General features: G+C 37.6%; 1 protein-coding gene across 1 annotated transcript; it reads right to left on the minus strand.

Moving 5' to 3' along the window:
- Positions 1–1,197: 1,197 nt before the first annotated feature.
- On the minus strand, positions 1,198–2,151 carry LOC143553246 (uncharacterized). The gene is made up of 2 exons (XM_077043279.1): positions 1,807–2,151; positions 1,198–1,628 (listed from the first exon to the last, which is right to left on the minus strand). Exons 1-2 carry the CDS (start codon positions 1,968–1,970, stop codon positions 1,223–1,225), a joined length of 570 nt encoding a protein of 189 aa, XP_076899394.1. The 5' UTR covers positions 1,971–2,151; the 3' UTR covers positions 1,198–1,222.
- Positions 2,152–18,837: the final 16,686 nt, after the last annotated feature.

Raw genomic sequence — 18,837 nt, forward strand, 5'->3', positions numbered from 1 at the left:
TACTGGACGATATTAGTTAGTAGAATATTGATAGGTCACATAGATTTCGGCAACAAATTTAAAACTTCGACAAAAGAAAAAAAAGCTTGAGAGGTAATCAACACCATATTCCACATTATATTATTGTGAAAATCAAAATTAATTTAAATACAGACTATATCAATGTAACATTTGTCACCAACAGTTCGTGTTAGGTTGACAACCAAATATGAAATGAGAATGTATATTGATACGAGTTAGGATGAATGGAGTGCACGACTCTTTAACACCAATATTATTTTACCCGCAGTTCAAGAGTCACCTCTCACGTGGTATTAACAAGACCTTTTGCGTTTTGACACTACTTTAGTGCGAAAAAGCAATTAATGGATGTACTTGTCACCTCAAATAAATTTTACTAGTGAGCGATTCATGTTAGGTTGAAAACCTACACGAGCTTTTAAATACACAAATTCTTCTAAATTGGCATATGCTAACTAAAAATGCTGGATTAACGAGTCAGTCGTATCCCTTTGTGACACGAAATTACAATAATTTGATTATGAAAATCTAAATGTTATAAACGTCGTACAAGATATATTATAGCATAACCATCGAAATCAATATACAATTAAAAAATTTTAGAGAGTTGAACTATAATTGGCAAACTAGTTAACTTGTAAGATATAACAAAAATTATTCAAAACTAAATCAATATACAATTAAAAAATTTTAGAGAGTTGAACTATAATTGGCAAACTAGTTAACTTGTAAGATATAACAAAAATTATTCAAAATCTACAAGTTGAAACAAAAATTATTCAAAATCTACAAGTTGATATATTTTAATTAGCATAACAAATGTACATGTTTTAAGTTTAAACACACCAAGTTGAACCTTTTAAGACCATGTGTACTGGCACGTTGTGGCCAGCGTTTTCACCCAAAACGCGGGGGGCACACCGCCCCCCCCCCCCCCCCCCCGCGTTATGTTGATTTCAACTTTTCAAGCGTTTTATATACAACGCTGAAACACCACAAGTATAACTCTGGAAACACCGCCCCCTCCAAGTTATGCCAACTTTATGACTACACTTTATGGAAACACCGCCCCCCTCCAAGTTATGCCAACTTTATACAAAACCATAACTCTAACTGGGCGCCACGTGGCGCATAACCCCTGGATGTGAAGCTTTACGACTACACATGGTCTAAGCAAAACAAAATATTTGTATATATAACCTCATTGGCTAGTAACCTCATCTAATAACTTATACCTCCTCACCTTATTCCTAAATACCGGTCTTGTCTTGGTCCCACCACCATTTGATATATGATTCGCTGACTTTGACTTTCTCAACAAAGCATGATTCTTCTCCTTCCGGCCAGTGGACACCGGAGACTCCTCCGGCAATGATCCATGCACTTTCTTTATCGAACCGGTGCTCGTTAACCGTATATCCGATCCTTTTCGCCTTTCCCTCAAACCCCGGTGGCCAATTTTCTTATCCTTCATGGTATGATCATCGCCGGAATTGTGTTTGAATGATGATGATGAGTTGGATGAGTTGCCGGAGTCATGTTTTAGAGTCAAGCACCAGTTGCAAGCTTTGTATAACTCGGCTTTCGGGTATTGATTGCTGCAATATCTGCGAATAATTGTAACCGGATATCAGAACTAAAATTATTTATGAAAGAATTAGGTGAATTTATTTATTTGAATAATTGAATAGAATTTTATTTTTTTTGAATGGAAAAATTTTTATTAAAATAAATTCGGTTATAGTAAGAAACTAGACAGGACGAGACAAAATTAAATAGAATTACTTGTGTTGAAACCGCGATTTGCAAATTTTGCAACGGAAAAGCTCTTGGGATAGGCCGTGATCACCGCACATGCAACACTCGGCGCGTGTTGGCGGTATTAGGTTATTAAGACTAGTTCTGGTGGCGGTGGCACCACCGCTGCCGCCGCCTTTTGTTGCCACCATGTTGGTTTATTGAGAGAGGGAGAGGGTTGGGGTGATAGATGTGTGTGAAGATATATATTAGGATGGAGTTCCTTAAATATGAATATATGAGTTCTAGATGGAAATAATAATACACTTTATTTGTGATTATTGTGTCACATTAGTCATAACGTATAGGTTCCGTTGCGTCTTCGACCTGTCAATTTTTAGATAGGAATATGTAACCTTATCACGCGTAGTGAAACCAAATAAAAATTAAAGTAGAGAGTTGATTATTAAAGAAAATGATGGATTATTAGTATTAAAATCATTGAAATTATATCCTTTTCTACATATAGCTCGTGCTAAAAGTTGGGAATTATAATTAAGTTGATTTGTCAATCACAAAATTAACTTCGAACATAAATGCGTAAATCACTCCAATTAAGATTCACACGTTTTTACATGAAAAAAGAGCACATAAAGATTGTTAAATCTTAGGAAAGTATTTAACTTCACAAGTAACGCTATAAGACCCTTCGCTATGGGCGCGGAAGAGAATGTTTTTTGGGCGCCGATGGACGCCGAACACCGTCAAGGGCGCCCTTGGTGGGCGTCCGGACAATGGGCGTAGTGGAGAAGAAAAGGAGGTGGGCCTTCTCTCCATCTCTCACACACACATACATATATATATGTATATATATAACAGGGTCGCCCAAGGTGCTTTAAACCACATCGGGGCATATATGTTGGAGCTTCGATACCCCCTGGTGCTTACGTGGCGCTAGGGGTGAGCAACTTAACCGCTATAACCGTTAAACCGAATCATAACCGACATAACTGAACCGATTTTAAGCGATAACCGACATAACCAGTGGGTCGGTTTAGTGAATTTTTAAAAACCGACAAATGTGGGTCGATTTTGGTTAAAGATAATTCCAAACCCGCCATAACCGAACCGACCTATTTATTTAACCAACACTATGTTTGAGGCTAACTTTATGATCGAAATATACCATTTTGATTATTTTGGTTCTACGTTTGTTATTGAATTAACTTGGAATTTCATTGTTGGATTATATGTTGCCTTTTTTTTTAATATTTGGTATTAGTATTATAGATTATATATTTTGTTGGAATATATGTTATTTTTTTGGTAATATTTGGTACCAAACTTTTAGGCGTAGATACATTGTTTTGATTACGATTAACCGACCTAAACTGACTCGTTATAACCTTCGAAACCGATTAAACGAAACCGCCATAATGGATCGATTATGGGTTTGGCTCAAAACCACTCAAAATCGACCGATGCACACCTTACGTGACGCTGACGTGGCACTGTGGAGGGGCTTCAATGCCCCCCACCAAAAAGAACAGTCTAATGATAGAATTTTTTGGACTCAAACCTTTTATGATCGTTTGTCACATTATCCGGACCGTCAAGACATTTTCATCTGATGTTTATGAGTTTGATAGTTCCTATCATAGCCAAGTTATAATCGTTTTAAATTATACATTTAGTCTCTTCCGGTTATCGAAGGAGTATTTTAGCTCATATTTCAGCTCTGTAATATGTTCGATCTATTTCACTAACAAAACCTATTTTTTTACTCTTCATAAACTTGTGTTTCCTTCTTACATTTCTAGGTATCTAACAACACACAAGAGCATCCACGACTGATACTCTTTTCCTCGTCTGTATCCCACCTGAAGCCTCGTTGGAAGAGAGAGAGATACGACAATGCAGACACATACGAATGAGTGGTATGAGGGACTGGGGGGGGGGGGGGAGAGGTTGGGGTTGGTGGTGACGTGGTCGTATGACAGTGTTGGATCGCTGTGGATGTTCTACAAAGTCAAAAGTCTTGGCTCAACTAAATTCGAGCATAACTTATTTATATGAAAGACCTTGAGCTCGGTTTAATTTAAGCTTTGTGTTTAAAACTTGAGACTGGCTAATGAAAATTTTACAGGTTTAATATATGATATTTTAAAAATAATAAAGTCCTTAAGGCTTGCAAGTTTAATTAGTTAATTTTTTTAAAACTCATTTTTACACTGCTAACACAACTCAACCGTCGCCTTCAACAACATAGTGACAACTGACAATTGCAATTTGCATGTTATGAAATTTCTTTTTACAAGTTGTAGTGATTATCATGTCAAACGCTAAAAACGCGGATTCTTTTTCATTGCAAGTGTGTCTTCCGTATTTTTCTTGATTGGTTTATATAAATTAGCTTAAAAGTTTTCTTCATATTATTTCTTTTATTTGACTTTTTACCATATTTATTACTTTATTGATTTACTTTTGGTCGGTGAAAAATAATTGTTGTACACTATAAGTTCTATAACATTAACGAAGGTATGCAAATTTTATTGTGACTGTAATTACAAACTTCTCCTATGACGTTATAACTTATAACATGTTAATGTGCCATTAATTAAGTATATTTTTGTAAAAGCTTCATTTAAAACATATATAAAAGAACTGCTTTCAAACTATCAAAGAGTTATTCTAAGGGAGAATTACATAACTTTCCAAGGGCAAACATAGTGGGTGTCATTGTTGACAATGTTCTAGAAAACATGTATTGTTTTTGTGAATATCTTTGAGAGGTCATCCTTCGCCAAGATGCAATTGTGACTTGTGAGCCATCAAATTATTAAAAAAATGAATATTGGATTTTAATAATCCATATTAAATGGTATTGGCCGATAATAATCCCTATTTGTTTTATCGCCACTGGCGGTTCCAAATTTAAAAAAGTTGGTCCCCAATGCCCCCCGTTAAAAATGACTTAACGACGTTATATTTTTTTCTAAATTTCAACCAATGTTTTAGGACTTTTGATCGTTAGGAGGATACGATTCGATTGGTGTAAAATTTAGCTCGAAACAATGACCCAAAAGACTTGATTCTGGTTAATTGTAAGTTCAAACACCCGAATTGAAACATTGTTTCGTCATTTTGAAGCACTATTTCAAACTAAGTTTTACACCAATCGACTCGTATCCTCCTAACGATCAAAAGCCCTAAAAAATTGGTTGGAAATTCAGAAAAAACTATAACGCCGTTAAGTCATTTTTAACGGGGGACCATTGGGGGCCAACTTTTTTGAATTTGGGACCGCCAGTAACGATAAAACGAACATGGAATATTATCGGCTAATACCATTTAATAGGGATTATTAAAATCCAATATTTCTTAAAAAAAATAACTATTATTCTGATCACACTGGATTACAGATTAAATGTGATAAATATAAGATAGAATATATTTAATTGGTTAGATATTTTAATTATTTATTTAAAACTAAAATAACTTCCTTTACGTGTTATTATTTTATTGCGATCTTATGTAATATATTTAAAACAATGATTTATTATATATTACCATATTATACTAAAAATAATTTTTGTTATTAAAAACTAATTTAAATATAAGATGCTAAAATGTAAAAAATGGGACCTATTTACAAAATATCGAGTAATCGATAATCAACAGATGGTGGAGAAGTGAAACAAGCAATTATTTGTTTATGCATTTCACGTTTTGTACACTGAAAAATAAAAATAGTGTATATAAGGACAGTTCTTAAGAATACTATTTATTTATTAATTAAGTTTAACTCGCGACGGGTTAAAATAAGTTGTTGTATATGATATAATCGTATTAGTCGGTTATTTATCAAAGAGTATATAATAGTGGTGTTGTGGCGGATCTACTATTTATTTTCGCTAGCAAAGGTAGAAAATAATTAAGTCATGTTAGAAGAATTTTTTTTTCAAAATGGTGTTTATTTACAAAAAAAAAAGAAGAACGGGGAAAGTCGAAAAAAAAGAAGGTAAACTGTGTATCCTTTGCTGCCAGCAGAGGATTAGGTAGAACCATTTTGAAAAAGTACTAGGATCCGTCATTGGCAGGTGAGGATCAATCATTGGGACCTATTCCTTCGCTACCAATGGCAGATTAGGAACAACACATAAAACCCCTACTCCTCTACTGCCACCAGATTAGGAACAATACATAAATCCTCTACTGCCACCAGAGGATTAAGAAGAAATTATTTTTTTTAAGTCCGTCTTCTTCCTCGTGGGATGACTGTGGATTAATAATATTGAAGGTGCTCACGGGTCTTGAATGCATGTGATGGCAGCAGCTTTGAATGCATGTGATGGCTCACGGGTCTTAACTGTGGATTAATATTGAAGGTGTTTAGCAGACTTGCATGTGAAATGTTGCAGCTTTAAGGACATGTTGCAGGTTTGAAGGGATTTATGCATGCTATATTAAAGTTAGATGGCAGGTGAAACTGTTTATTAGATGGCAGATGCATGCATACATTAAAACTGGGCTAAGTTTGAAGTTAGACGTCGACTAAGTTTGAAGCTAACGGAATAAAAACGAAGTTTTTAAGTGTTGTTCCTAATCCGCCATTGGCAACGAAGGAATAGGTCCCAATGATTGATCCTCACCTGCCAATGGCGGATCCTAGTACATTTTCAAAATGGTTCTTCCTAATCCTCTGCTGGCAGAAAAGGATACACCGTTTACCGTTTTTTTTTACTTTCCCCGTTTTCCTTTTTTTTTTGTAAATAAACACCATTTTGAAAACAAAATTCCATGTTAGAAAGGGTTATGACATGTCAGCTAAGAGCGGGTTAGGTAAAAGTTACATTAATTTGTATCAAGTTCCCCATGTTAAGACTGTAGTATAAGTAGTAATCCAAACAACAAACCACGATAATAAATATTTGAAGGCCCCCCCAACCCCCACCTCCCAAAAAAAAAAAAAAACTAATCTATTCGCCCCTATATAATGATTTTATTTTGTCAAACATTTTCATAATTAGATCTAGTCCTGATTATGTTATAATTAAGTATATGTTGATAACTTTGAATCTAGATTTTATTCCTTAAGGAACTTGCTAAGGTGGATCAATATTAAAAAAATGAATTCTAATGAACCACATTTGGTTACAAATTGAATATCTTAATGAAGAAATATTAAAGCAAATACTTGAATACCTCCAAGTTATGAATGGTATTGTTTTATATTACGCTAGTCCGTTGAAAACATGTGAGTTGGTCCTATATGCGAGATATATGAACGTTATTTCAACCTTAATTCATCATGTGTTTGGAATGGACTCGGGATTTATTGTAAAGGGGGAGAAGTGATGTGTGTACAAGGAGAGTTTAAGTTAGAGAGAATCTGAAAGTTACCGGAAAGTTTGAAGTCCCCATGATTGAAGTGGGCGACTTCAATTTATGGAGTTTGCGTGGAGCCATAACCCTAACGGGTTGGCTTCACTTGGACTTACTTGCTTCACTTGTCGCAGGCCCATTTTTATTTCGGTATTCTCGGGGACAGTTCTGAACCTTACCTAGTAGTTATTCCGCCAATAGCAGTGCTATTAGTGGGGTCTGGGGAGGGTGTGATGTAGGCAAACCTTACCTCTATCTTTAGCGGATAGATAGGCTGCAGTTTCTGATGAGGCTTAGTTATGCATCGGCCACGGCGCCTCACACAACGAACAGTCTAAAACATGATTTTTAAACTATTTTGCATGTTTTGAGACGTTTGGTTTCTTAATAACGATAACAAAGAAGACAATATTATAACGATGTTTAGTGTTGACTCCATGGTTGCTCCTAGTCTACGGTGTAAACGAAAAATAATAACAAAAGAAAGCAGTATATATTTTTAACAAACACGAGGTTCTTAAAATATACCCAACTTGTGTTCTCAAAAGCAAAGACCAAAACGTGGTCCACAAGTACCTTTAGTTTTCTTCTCTTGTCATGTACATTTATGCTACTAGTGTCACATCATTGAGTGGAAAATAAATTATTTTAAGTCATTATGGCATCATTCACAAACGTCTTTTTTTCAATATTAGGCGGAAAAATTAAGGTATTACACAAGTTGGTTAGGTTTTGGATCGCTATATTTCCCTAAGAAAATCGGCATGAGACATACCTAAAATAACTACCACCTTGTCCTAGGGGGTGAGTGTTACGGTTTATTCAAGACAACCGTTAATTTCCATGAACACAAGAGAAAAAGAAGAAATAGATCTAAAATAATAATTTTTTCTTATTATTTTCTTCTTAAACGCGATTATAATATATGTGAAAACAAAGACATAAAAATAGAAAATGATATAAAAAAATAAGGAAACATAATTTGACTACAATAAAAAAAACTAAATAAAAGATAAACTTAAATAATAATAAAAAATACTTATTAATAATATAATAAGATCATATTAGTAAGCTTCAAGATTATCATGTGAATTGCCAAGCTCATAAGAGGGTTTCTTGCCTCAAGCTAAAATCTAGGCCAGGGTCACAATAATCAGATCCACTGCTAAGAAACTGGTACTATCAACGCATTATCATCAATCTCAGATTTTCGTGGTCGTTTTCAGTGGATTCTAAAAGACATAAAATATAATAGTTCATTCATTTGTAATCCCTCGAAAACTAGTAACGAGTCAACGACAAATAAACCAGCCAAGAAAAAAAGACTTTTAACGACGAATTATGAGAGATCACTGTCGTGAAAAATTTCATCGCAAATACTAAAGTTAAGATTTCATCCGTCAATATTCCCGCCCACGCTTACAGTCATATGATAGTGAGAAAAGTTTTGCACCAACAATCCCTCGGTAATTTTAAGACATACAATCTTTAGAATGATATTTAAGCCAATATTAATTTTATGTCGTTTTTCGTTGGAGATGTTTCTCAACTTGTTTATTGTGATGTATGAGAAATTTGTGTTTTGGCAAATATATATATATATATATAGTCAAACATATTGTGAAGTTGTTATTGTTGGGTTTCAACGGTGGTTCGGAACGAAAACGGTCAAATACTTTAAACCCGTTTTAGTTAATTATTTCGTTTAATAATTACTAGTCAATATTAATAATTTATATATAAACGAACTATGTAAAACGCAGCGGATAAATAAACGATTTAAACGAACCATAAACCGAAACCCAAAACCCGGATCCGGTTACAACAAATACGAGCACGAATAAATATATAAAACAACCATAGATCTAGTTAAGGTATTATACCTCGGTTATCGAAACCTGGAAGATACCGAGGGCTAACGAACGATGCTAGTAAACTACACAATCAAAATTCGATTGCTCCGGCAACGGCGGCGATTAAAGACAGCAGTGGCGGCTGGAATCGGACACAGAAACACAGCAAATCCGGCAGCCTATACGGCGACGGCGGATGGTGGTACAGCGGCAGACGACGACGCAATATCAGATCCGGCGGCGGCGGAGGTTGACGGACAGTAGAGGAGAGAGGGGATCAGCGGTGGCAGCTTATAGGAGCAGCAGATCGCCGGAACTGAGCTCGCCGGAAAAACGCGTTCACCGGAATCACCCAAAGTCGCCGGAAAACGACCTGAAACTTGCAAGTGACTCCAACAATGGCACCAGCAGCTTATCGGTGGTAGTTGTGGTGACGAGTGGGCAGCTGTGGTTATGAGTGGACGACGGCCGGAGGTCCGGTGGCCCGGAGGTGATTGGGCAGCTGTGGTTATGAATGGACGACAGCCGGAGGTCCGGTGGCCCGGAGGTGACGGCTGCCGGAAAAGTTAAAGATGGTGGCTAGGGTTTTATGGTGAAGATGATGATTAGTCTTTTTTTTTTATTGAATATTATCATTCTATATATATATATACAAATATAACTAGGGTTTAAACCATTTTAAACCCAATGGGCTTTAAGCCCAATCACAAATTAAAGCCCAGTCCACCATCCAATCTCGTTCAATCGTGTCTAGCCCAGTTAACCATTAAGTGGGTTTAATATTCGTTACCCCCGGTGTAACTCATACCGGGTCATATTCGGGTCGGTCACGTTGACTTGACCCGAACCGACCATTAAATCCAACAGTCTCCCACTTGAACGGATTTGGGTCAAGTATCACAACGCTAACAGCCAGAGGCGTTCTAGCTACACATAGCTGTCCCCAACCAAATATGACATTTTTAAATCCATAACCAAAGTACCTTGGAATACCTTATTGCAAGATAATGAATTTATAGTAATCGTTGTCATCTATCCTTTCTGTATAAGACATTAATTGAACAATGAGACATGGATCAGATCAATCTCATATAGTGTTCAATTATTGTAGTTCTCGATATAGAGTCAAAGTGGTCCAATCAAACACACAGTAAGTTTGGGTGAGGCCTCACACTTTACCAGTTTGAATCAACGAGGGCGCCAATATGTCTAACTGTTATATTTTAATGTAAGAGTACATAATCTCATCTTGACTACATACAACTCCCACTGAACTCCAGAACATTCCCAATCAATGCCTTTATGGCTGGCAGTTTCGCAAAAACGGTTGGCATGATCAAAGAATATTCCTCGGTAAACGAAAGTTCTAATATGTATCTCAGGTCTTAGGATACTAAATGAGCATACTATTATCAAAACATCTTATGATCAAGATCCATGAAGATGATTTGATGCGAGTTACATCCAACGTCATTCATAATGAGGTATGTGAGTTTGGAAGTCAACTGCTTGAGTCCAAAGTCAGAATAGTCTTAATTCAGAATCGTTCCCACGAGTCTGACCGACTACGGATAATTTAGAATACAATATTCACGGATTAAACGTATTAAAATGAACACAGTTGTATTATTCAACATTTGCATTTAACCATTAAATCAAAAGTGAACTGAAAAAGTACAACTGTTTAAATGTTCATACATCCAAATACTAAATCAAAATAAATCACTAGTAAGTCTAAGCCCGATTTCATCTCTATGCTTTGAGTTATTAGCTTAGTGAACAAGTCAGCTAGATTTTGATCTGTGTCTACTTTGCTTACTATGATGTCACATTGTTCCTGTGTTTCTCGTACATAGTGGAACTAAAATGTGCTTGGCCATGTGATGAATATTGGGCTCTTTGGCTTGAGCAATAGCACCTGTGTTATCACATATCACGTCGATCATTTTCCTAAACTTGGAAATAGATCGAGGTTGGCTATGAATTTCTTCATCCAAGCAGATTATGAGCGAGAAGCATCTCGGTCATTTTGGAAGTTAGCGTCAGTGTAACATCTTACAGTGAGCTCCTCTTCCACTCCTCCAAACATTCTTACGAGACGTCAGGTCTAGTTCATAATATAGCGTACATGACAGAGCCAATCGCTGAAGCATATGAAATTGCTTGCATATGCTTTGTCTCAATGTCCGTTTCCGGAGATTGCGATTTGCTAATACGGTTCCTTTAGCAATGGAACAGCTCCTATCTAGGTGTTGTCCATCGAGAAGCGTGTCATGACTTCGTTTATGTATGTACTTTGACTTAGCCCTAGAAGCCGCTTAGATCTATCTCGGTATATCTCGATTCCCAGAATATAAGCAGCTTCTCCAAGATCTTTCATTGTAAAACAAGATTCCAACCAGTGCTTAACTCCCTTAAGCATAGGAATGTTGTTTCCAATTATCAGTATATCCACATACAGGATGGGGAAAGATATAGTGCTCCCACTAGCCTTTCTGTAAACACAAGGCTCATCTTCATTTTTGATAAAATCAAACTCTTTGATAATTCTCATCAAAATGTAGATTCCAGCTACGAGATGCATGTTTGAAAAATCCACTTGCTCCCTATTGCCCGACCTTCGGGGGGTAGCTCAATCAAGTTCCAGACTTGATTGCCATGAATAGATTGCATTTATGCGTTCATGGCTTCATGCCTTTTCTCAAATTCCGGATCCAAGATTGCATATTTGTAGTTAGTAGGTTCGTCGTTAGACTCTGCTACTAATAAGAGTTCGGGACCATCTAAATGCCATATGTATTTAGAATTTGGTACGGGAGTCCTACTACTTCTGCGAACGCTAGTGTTTATGTCTGATGTGTCAGCAACAACTTGTTGATAAGACATTCCAACTTCCTCAGCGGTTAATTGTGGTTCTTGAATTTCTTCAAGATCGACAATGTTATCTCCAGTTCCTCGATTAAGAAATTTCTTCTCAAGGAAGTGGTCTTTCCTCTTGATAGAAATCATACTTGTATCAGGATGAAAGAAGTAATAACCGTTTTGGTTGTAGTAGTTGACGAATGCGGGAGGCGGTCATAAGGGCGAAACTCCAAAAGGAGTGAGGCAAGTTAGTTCTACACATTATTTTTCGAACCATGTTTAGCAAAGTTCGATTCTTCCTCTCGCTCACGCCATTATGTTGGGGTGTGCCAGGTGGAGTGAGCTGTGAAACAATTTCACTCTTTTAGATGAGTGATGAACTCTGAGCTGAGATACTCTCCACCTCGATTTGATCGAAGTATCTTAATGGTTTTACCAAGTTGGTTTTCCACTTCGTTTTGAAACTCTTTGAACCTTTCAAAAGTTTCATGATTGTGTTTCATAAGATACACATAAGCGTATCGACTATAATCGTCGATAAAGGAAACGAAGTATTTTTCATGGTTTCTAGTCATGGTTCTGAAAGGTCCACATACATCAAAACGTATGAGTCCTAACAGATCATTTGCTCGTTCACTTTTATGAGTGAAGGAGTCTTTGGCGAGTTTGCCAGCTAGGCAAGACTTGCAATTGTCAAAAGAGTCCGGTCCATTGGATTCAAGAATTTTTTCGGATTGGAGTCTTTTAACTCTTGCCTTGCTTATGTGGCCAAGTCGGCAATGCCATGGAAATGTATCATTGATGCCAGATCTGATACGTTTCGAAAGATTATATACGTTATTATTAGTTTGAACATCAATCTCTTATATATCATTTCGAGGTTTAGCCTCAAAATAAAAGATATCATTTAAGTAAGCCGAAATAGCCATGTCATTAAAACACGTACTTAAAACCTTGTTCAAACAGTAAAGAAACTGAAACGATGTTGCTGGTCCAACCAGGAGCATACAAATAATTATTCAAAAGAAAAACTAGGCTAGATGGACAAATAAAATGAAATACTCCAGTTGCCAGAACTGGTACTCTCTTCTCATCTGCAACGATGAGTTCCATGCTGCCTTTATTAAGTTTCCTCCACTTCTCAGGCTCCTGCAAGACATTAATGACGTGGAAACCACATCCGGTATCAAATACCCATGTGTTGCTGGAGACAGTGAAAAGTTCAATAACTTATATGGAAATACCTCGAGAAGAGCCTTCACCATTGGCTCTCTTCATCTTGATCTTAGCAAGGTATTCGGGTCAGTTTCGCATCCAGTGTCCCATTTGGTTGCATCGGTAGCACTGGCGCTCCTCAGGGGGCGGCGGTGGTATCTTTGGAACCCCTTTGTTAGCATTGGTGGCATGAGGGGTAACAATGGTAACATTCTTCTTGCCTTTACCCTTATAACCCCGGTTCTTGGGATTAGGCTTCTTGACACCAGCAGATCGGATCATAAGAACTTGATTGGTCCTTGAATGAATGTTCATCTCAACCCTCTTGAGCATGTTATGAAGCTCCGGCACTGTTTTTACCCAGCCATTCTTGTTGAAATTCATTACGAACTGGTCGTATGAGCTGGGAAGAGAGTTGAGGATGAAACCAGCTGCCATCTCATCGGGCAGGGGATAATCGAGTTTCTTGAGCTGATCGATGTGCCCCTTCATCTTAAGAACATGCGCACTGACGGGAGACCCTTCTGCCATCTTGCAACTGATAATTTGTTTCATGGTGTCGAAACGTTCTTGACGGGCTTGTTTATGGAACATGCCCTTGAGTTGTTCAAGCATCTCATAGGCATCAAAGTCTTCTAAGCCTTTAGCAAGCTCAGAAGTCATGGTGGCTAGCATAACGCAGGAGACATCAGCCGAGTCATCCTTATGCTTCTCAAGAACTTTTCGAGCAACGGCTGTGTTGTTTTCGGGCTCGGTTGGAACAGGTCCATCGAGAACATACAGGCGCTTTGCCATGGTGAGAACAAGTCTCAAGTTGCGGTCCCATTCGATGAAGTTGGTACCGTTCAGTTTATCCTTCTCAAGGATAGTCTTAAGGGCGTAGGGTGAGTTTTCGTTTGACGACATCAGATAATTAAGCAAAAGTAATTTTAATTAGTATTTTCGACGTTGTAGTCCCATTATTAATGACCCAATAACATTAATGAAATAGGAGCATGAGAATCCGGCTTCCAGTTATTAAAGGCAGCTGTAGCACACAACATTAATAAGTGGTTAGGCAGACTGACAACGGCCAATTATGAATAGAGCACAATACTCGGTTATGAGACCTATAGAGACAACGATTGTCTGTGTAGATACGTTTAGCCTCATCTTTGCCCACTTTAAGTCTCCAGACAGCTTTAGTACGTAACAGGAGAGTAAAGTAATAGTTGTCCTAGTATAGTGACATGTGAAAGGGCCGGATGTGTCAACGAAACGCTTTCACCTTTATGGGATAGGCTATAAAACAAGTGCGGTGTTGTAGCTCCAAACACTCGAAGTTTCGCATTATGCCTCAAGTGTGACTTGTAGTAGGATTGGCATAAACTATTGGCTTTAAATTGGGATTAATTTTATAATTACCAAATAGAGTAAAAGTCAAATTTTACTGTATTTATTATCGAGACGATTTGATGAACCCTTTCATCTCTCAGGACACTTAGTTTTAAATAACCTATTAAAAACTAAGTTTGTCGCGATACGACTAACCAATTTTAAGTTAATAAAATCTATTAAGTTATTAGTTTTGGAAATCAAAACGCTTTTAATTTGCAAAACATAATTGGTTAATAAAATGTTTATTTTCAAATTTATTTGGTATTAGGTCGGTGATATTATAATCCTATTATAAACAATCCAAGCAACCACAATAACAAATAATAATATGTAAATCCTGATGGCCACAAGGTGATCGGTCTCGCTAGAGCCAATTAGGGAGACCAATCGGGTCAAGGGGTTCACAACACAAAACAACCACAAGGATGGACTTCTTCGTGCATCCCGTCATCTTGCCCGAACTCCCACTAACTCCAAGAAATCCTTGAGCTCGTCCTCGGTTATCTTCGTGTCTTCTTCATTACAAATTTATAAACTAACAACAAATTGCCCTATTACAAATTTGAACCATCTTTATGGTAAAAAGAAAACCGAAAAATAAAAATAACCGTTTACAACTTTTGAACCATCCATATGGCCAAAAACAAGCTCAACAACCAAACACAACCAAACAAACATAGGTCGGGGCCGGATTTACATATTCAAAATAAATAAAATTTCGGGTCGTTTTGACTTGGTCAAATAAAATAAACAAAAGTTTGACCAAATCTAAAATCACCCGAAAATAAATCTAGATCAAAACTTTAAACGATTTAAAGTTTAAGATGTAGATCCGGTTTTAAACGAACCGGAATCGACTCGTACGTTGTAACCGCGGCTCTGATACCACTGTTGGGTTTCAACGGTGGTTCGGAACGAAAATTGTCAAATACTTTAAACCTGTTTTAGTTAATTATTTCGTTTAATAATTACTAGTCAATATTAATAATTTATATATAAACGAACTATGTAAAACGCAGCGGATAAATAAACGATTTAAACGAGCCATAAACCGAAACCCAAAACTCGGATCCGGTTACAACAAATACGAGCACGAATAAATATATAAAACAACCATAGATCTAGTTAAGGTATTATACCTCGGTTATCGAAACCGGGAAGATACCGAGGGCTAACGAACGATGCTAGTAAACGACACAATCAAGATCCGATTGCTCCGGCAACGGCGGCGATTAAAGACGGTAGTGGCGGCTGGAATCGGACACAGAAACACAGCAACTCCGGCAGCCTATACGGCGACGGCGGATGGTGGTACAGCGGCAGACGACGACGCAATACCAGATCCGGCGGCGGCGGAGGTTGACGGACGGTAGAAGAGAGCGGGGATCAGCGGTGGCAGCTTATAGGAGCAGCAGATCGCCGGAACTGAGCTCGCCGGAAAAACGCGTTCACCGGAATCACCCAAAGTCGCCGGAAAACGACCTGAAACTTGCAGGTGACTCCAACAATGGCACCAGCAGCTTATCGGTGGTGGTTGTGGTGACGAGTGGGCAGCTGTGGTTATGAGTGGACGACGGCCGGAGGTCCGGTGGCCCGGAGGTGATTGGGCAGCTGTGGTTATGAATGGACGACAGCCGGAGGTCCGGTGGCCCGGAGGTGACGGCTGCCGGAAAAGTTAAAGATGGTGGCTAGGGTTTTATGGTGAAGATGATGATTAGTCTTTTTTTTTATTGAATATTATCATTCTATATATATATATACAAATATAACTAGGGTTTAAACCATTTTAAACCCAATGGGCTTTAAGCCCAATCACAAATTAAAGCCCAGTCCACCATCCAATCTCGTTCAATCGTGTCTAGCCCAGTTAACCATTAAGTGGGTTTAATATTCGTTACCCCCGGTGTAACTCATACCGGGTCATATTCGGGTCGGTCACGTTGACTTGACCCGAACCGACCATTAAATCCAACAGTCTCCCACTTGAACGGATTTGGGTCAAGTATCACAACGCTAACAGCCAGAGGCGTTCTAGCTACACATAGCTGTCCCCAACCAAATATGACATTTTTAAATCCATAACCAAAGTACCTTGGAATACCTTATTGCAAGATAATGAATTTATAGTAATCGTTGTCATCTATCCTTTCTGTATAAGACATTAATTGAACAATGAGACATGGATCAGATCAATCTCATATAGTGTTCAATTATTGTAGTTCTCGATATAGAGTCAAAGTGGTCCAATCAAACACACAGTAAGTTTGGGTGAGGCCTCACACTTTACCAGTTTGAATCAACGAGGGCGCCAATATGTCTAACTGTTATATTTTAATGTAAGAGTACATAATCTCATCTTGACTACATACAACTCCCACTGAACTCCAGAACATTCCCAATCAATGCCTTTATGGCTGGCAGTTTCGCAAAAACGGTTGGCATGATCAAAGAATATTCCTCGGTAAACGAAAGTTCTAATATGTATCTCAGGTCTTAGGATACTAAATGAGCATACTATTATCAAAACATCTTATGATCAAGATCCATGAAGATGATTTGATGCGAGTTACATCCAACGTCATTCATAATGAGGTATGTGAGTTTGGAAGTCAACTGCTTGAGTCCAAAGTCAGAATAGTCTTAATTCAGAATCGTTCCCACGAGTCTGACCGACTACGGATAATTTAGAATACAATATTCACGGATTAAACGTATTAAAATGAACACAGTTGTATTATTCAACATTTGCATTTAACCATTAAATCAAAAGTGAACTGAAAAAGTACAACTGTTTAAATGTTCATACATCCAAATACTAAATCAAAATAAATCACTAGTAAGTCTAAGCCCGATTTCATCTCTATGCTTTGAGTTATTAGCTTAGTGAACAAGTCAGCTAGATTTTGATCTGTGTCTACTTTGCTTACTATGATGTCACATTGTTCCTGTGTTTCTCGTACATAGTGGAACTAAAATGTGCTTGGCCATGTGATGAATATTGGGCTCTTTGGCTTGAGCAATAGCACCTGTGTTATCACATATCACGTCGATCATTTTCCTAAACTTGGAAATAGATCGAGGTTGGCTATGAATTTCTTCATCCAAGCAGATTATGAGCGAGAAGCATCTCGGTCATTTTGGAAGTTAGCGTCAGTGTAACATCTTACAGTGAGCTCCTCTTCCACTCCTCCAAACATGCTTACGAGACGTCAGGTCTAGTTCATAATATAGCGTACATGACAGAGCCAATCGCTGAAGCATATGAAATTGCTTGCATATGCTTTGTCTCAATGTCCGTTTCCGGAGATTGCGATTTGCTAATACGGTTCCTTTAGCAATGGAACAGCTCCTATCTAGGTGTTGTCCATCGAGAAGCGTGTCATGACTTCGTTTATGTATGTACTTTGACTTAGCCCTAGAAGCCGCTTAGATCTATCTCGGTATATCTCGATTCCCAAAATATAAGCAGCTTCTCCAAGATCTTTCATTGTAAAACAAGATTCCAACCAGTGCTTAACTCCCTTAAGCATAGGAATGTTGTTTTAATGTAAGAGTACATAATCTCATCTTGACTACATACAACTCCCACTGAACTCCAGAACATTCCCAATCAATGCCTTTATGGCTGGCAGTTTCGCAAAAACGGTTGGCATGATCAAAGAATATTCCTCGGTAAACGAAAGTTTTAATATGTATCTCAGGTCTTAGGATACTAAATGAGCATACTATTATCAAAACATCTTATGATCAAGATCCATGAAGATGATTTGATGCGAAAGTTCTAATATGTATCTCAGGTCTTAGGATATCAAAACATCTTAGGTCGGGGCCGGATTTACATATTCAAAATAAATAAAATTTCGGGTCGTTTTGACTTGGTCAAATAAAATAAACAAAAGTTTGACCAAATCTAAAATCACCCGAAAATAAATCTAGATCAAAACTTTAAACGATTTAAAGTTTAAGATGTAGATCGGGTTTTAAACGAACCGGAATCGACTCGTACGTTGTAACCGCGGCTCTGATACCACTGTTGGGTTTCAACGGTGGTTCGGAACGAAAATTGTCAAATACTTTAAACCTGTTTTAGTTAATTATTTCGTTTAATAATTACTAGTCAATATTAATAATTTATATATAAACGAACAATGTAAAACGCAGCGGATAAATAAACGATTTAAACGAGCCATAAACCGAAACCCAAAACCCGGATCCGGTTACAACAAATACGAGCACGAATAAATATATAAAACAACCATAGATCTAGTTAAGGTATTATACCTCGGTTATCGAAACCGGGAAGATACCGAGGGCTAACGAACGATGCTAGTAAACGACACAATCAAGATCCGATTGCTCCGGCAACGGCGGCGATTAAAGACGGTAG

Source organism: Bidens hawaiensis, unplaced genomic scaffold, assembly GCF_021521415.1.
Source record: "Bidens hawaiensis isolate Kalapana, Puna unplaced genomic scaffold, B.hawaiensis_p1.1 tig00001032_1, whole genome shotgun sequence".
Taxonomy (NCBI): Eukaryota; Viridiplantae; Streptophyta; class Magnoliopsida; order Asterales; family Asteraceae; genus Bidens; species Bidens hawaiensis.

Bases quoted from the DNA above. Each gene is read 5' to 3' on its own strand.
- LOC143553246 (XM_077043279.1), bottom strand. From the start codon at position 1,970: ATGGTGGCAACAAAAGGCGGCGGCAGCGGTGGTGCCACCGCCACCAGA. The intron at 1,629-1,806 runs GTAATTCTATTT...AATTATTCGCAG, and splicing joins AAATCGCGGTTTCAACACAA to ATATTGCAGCAATCAATACC.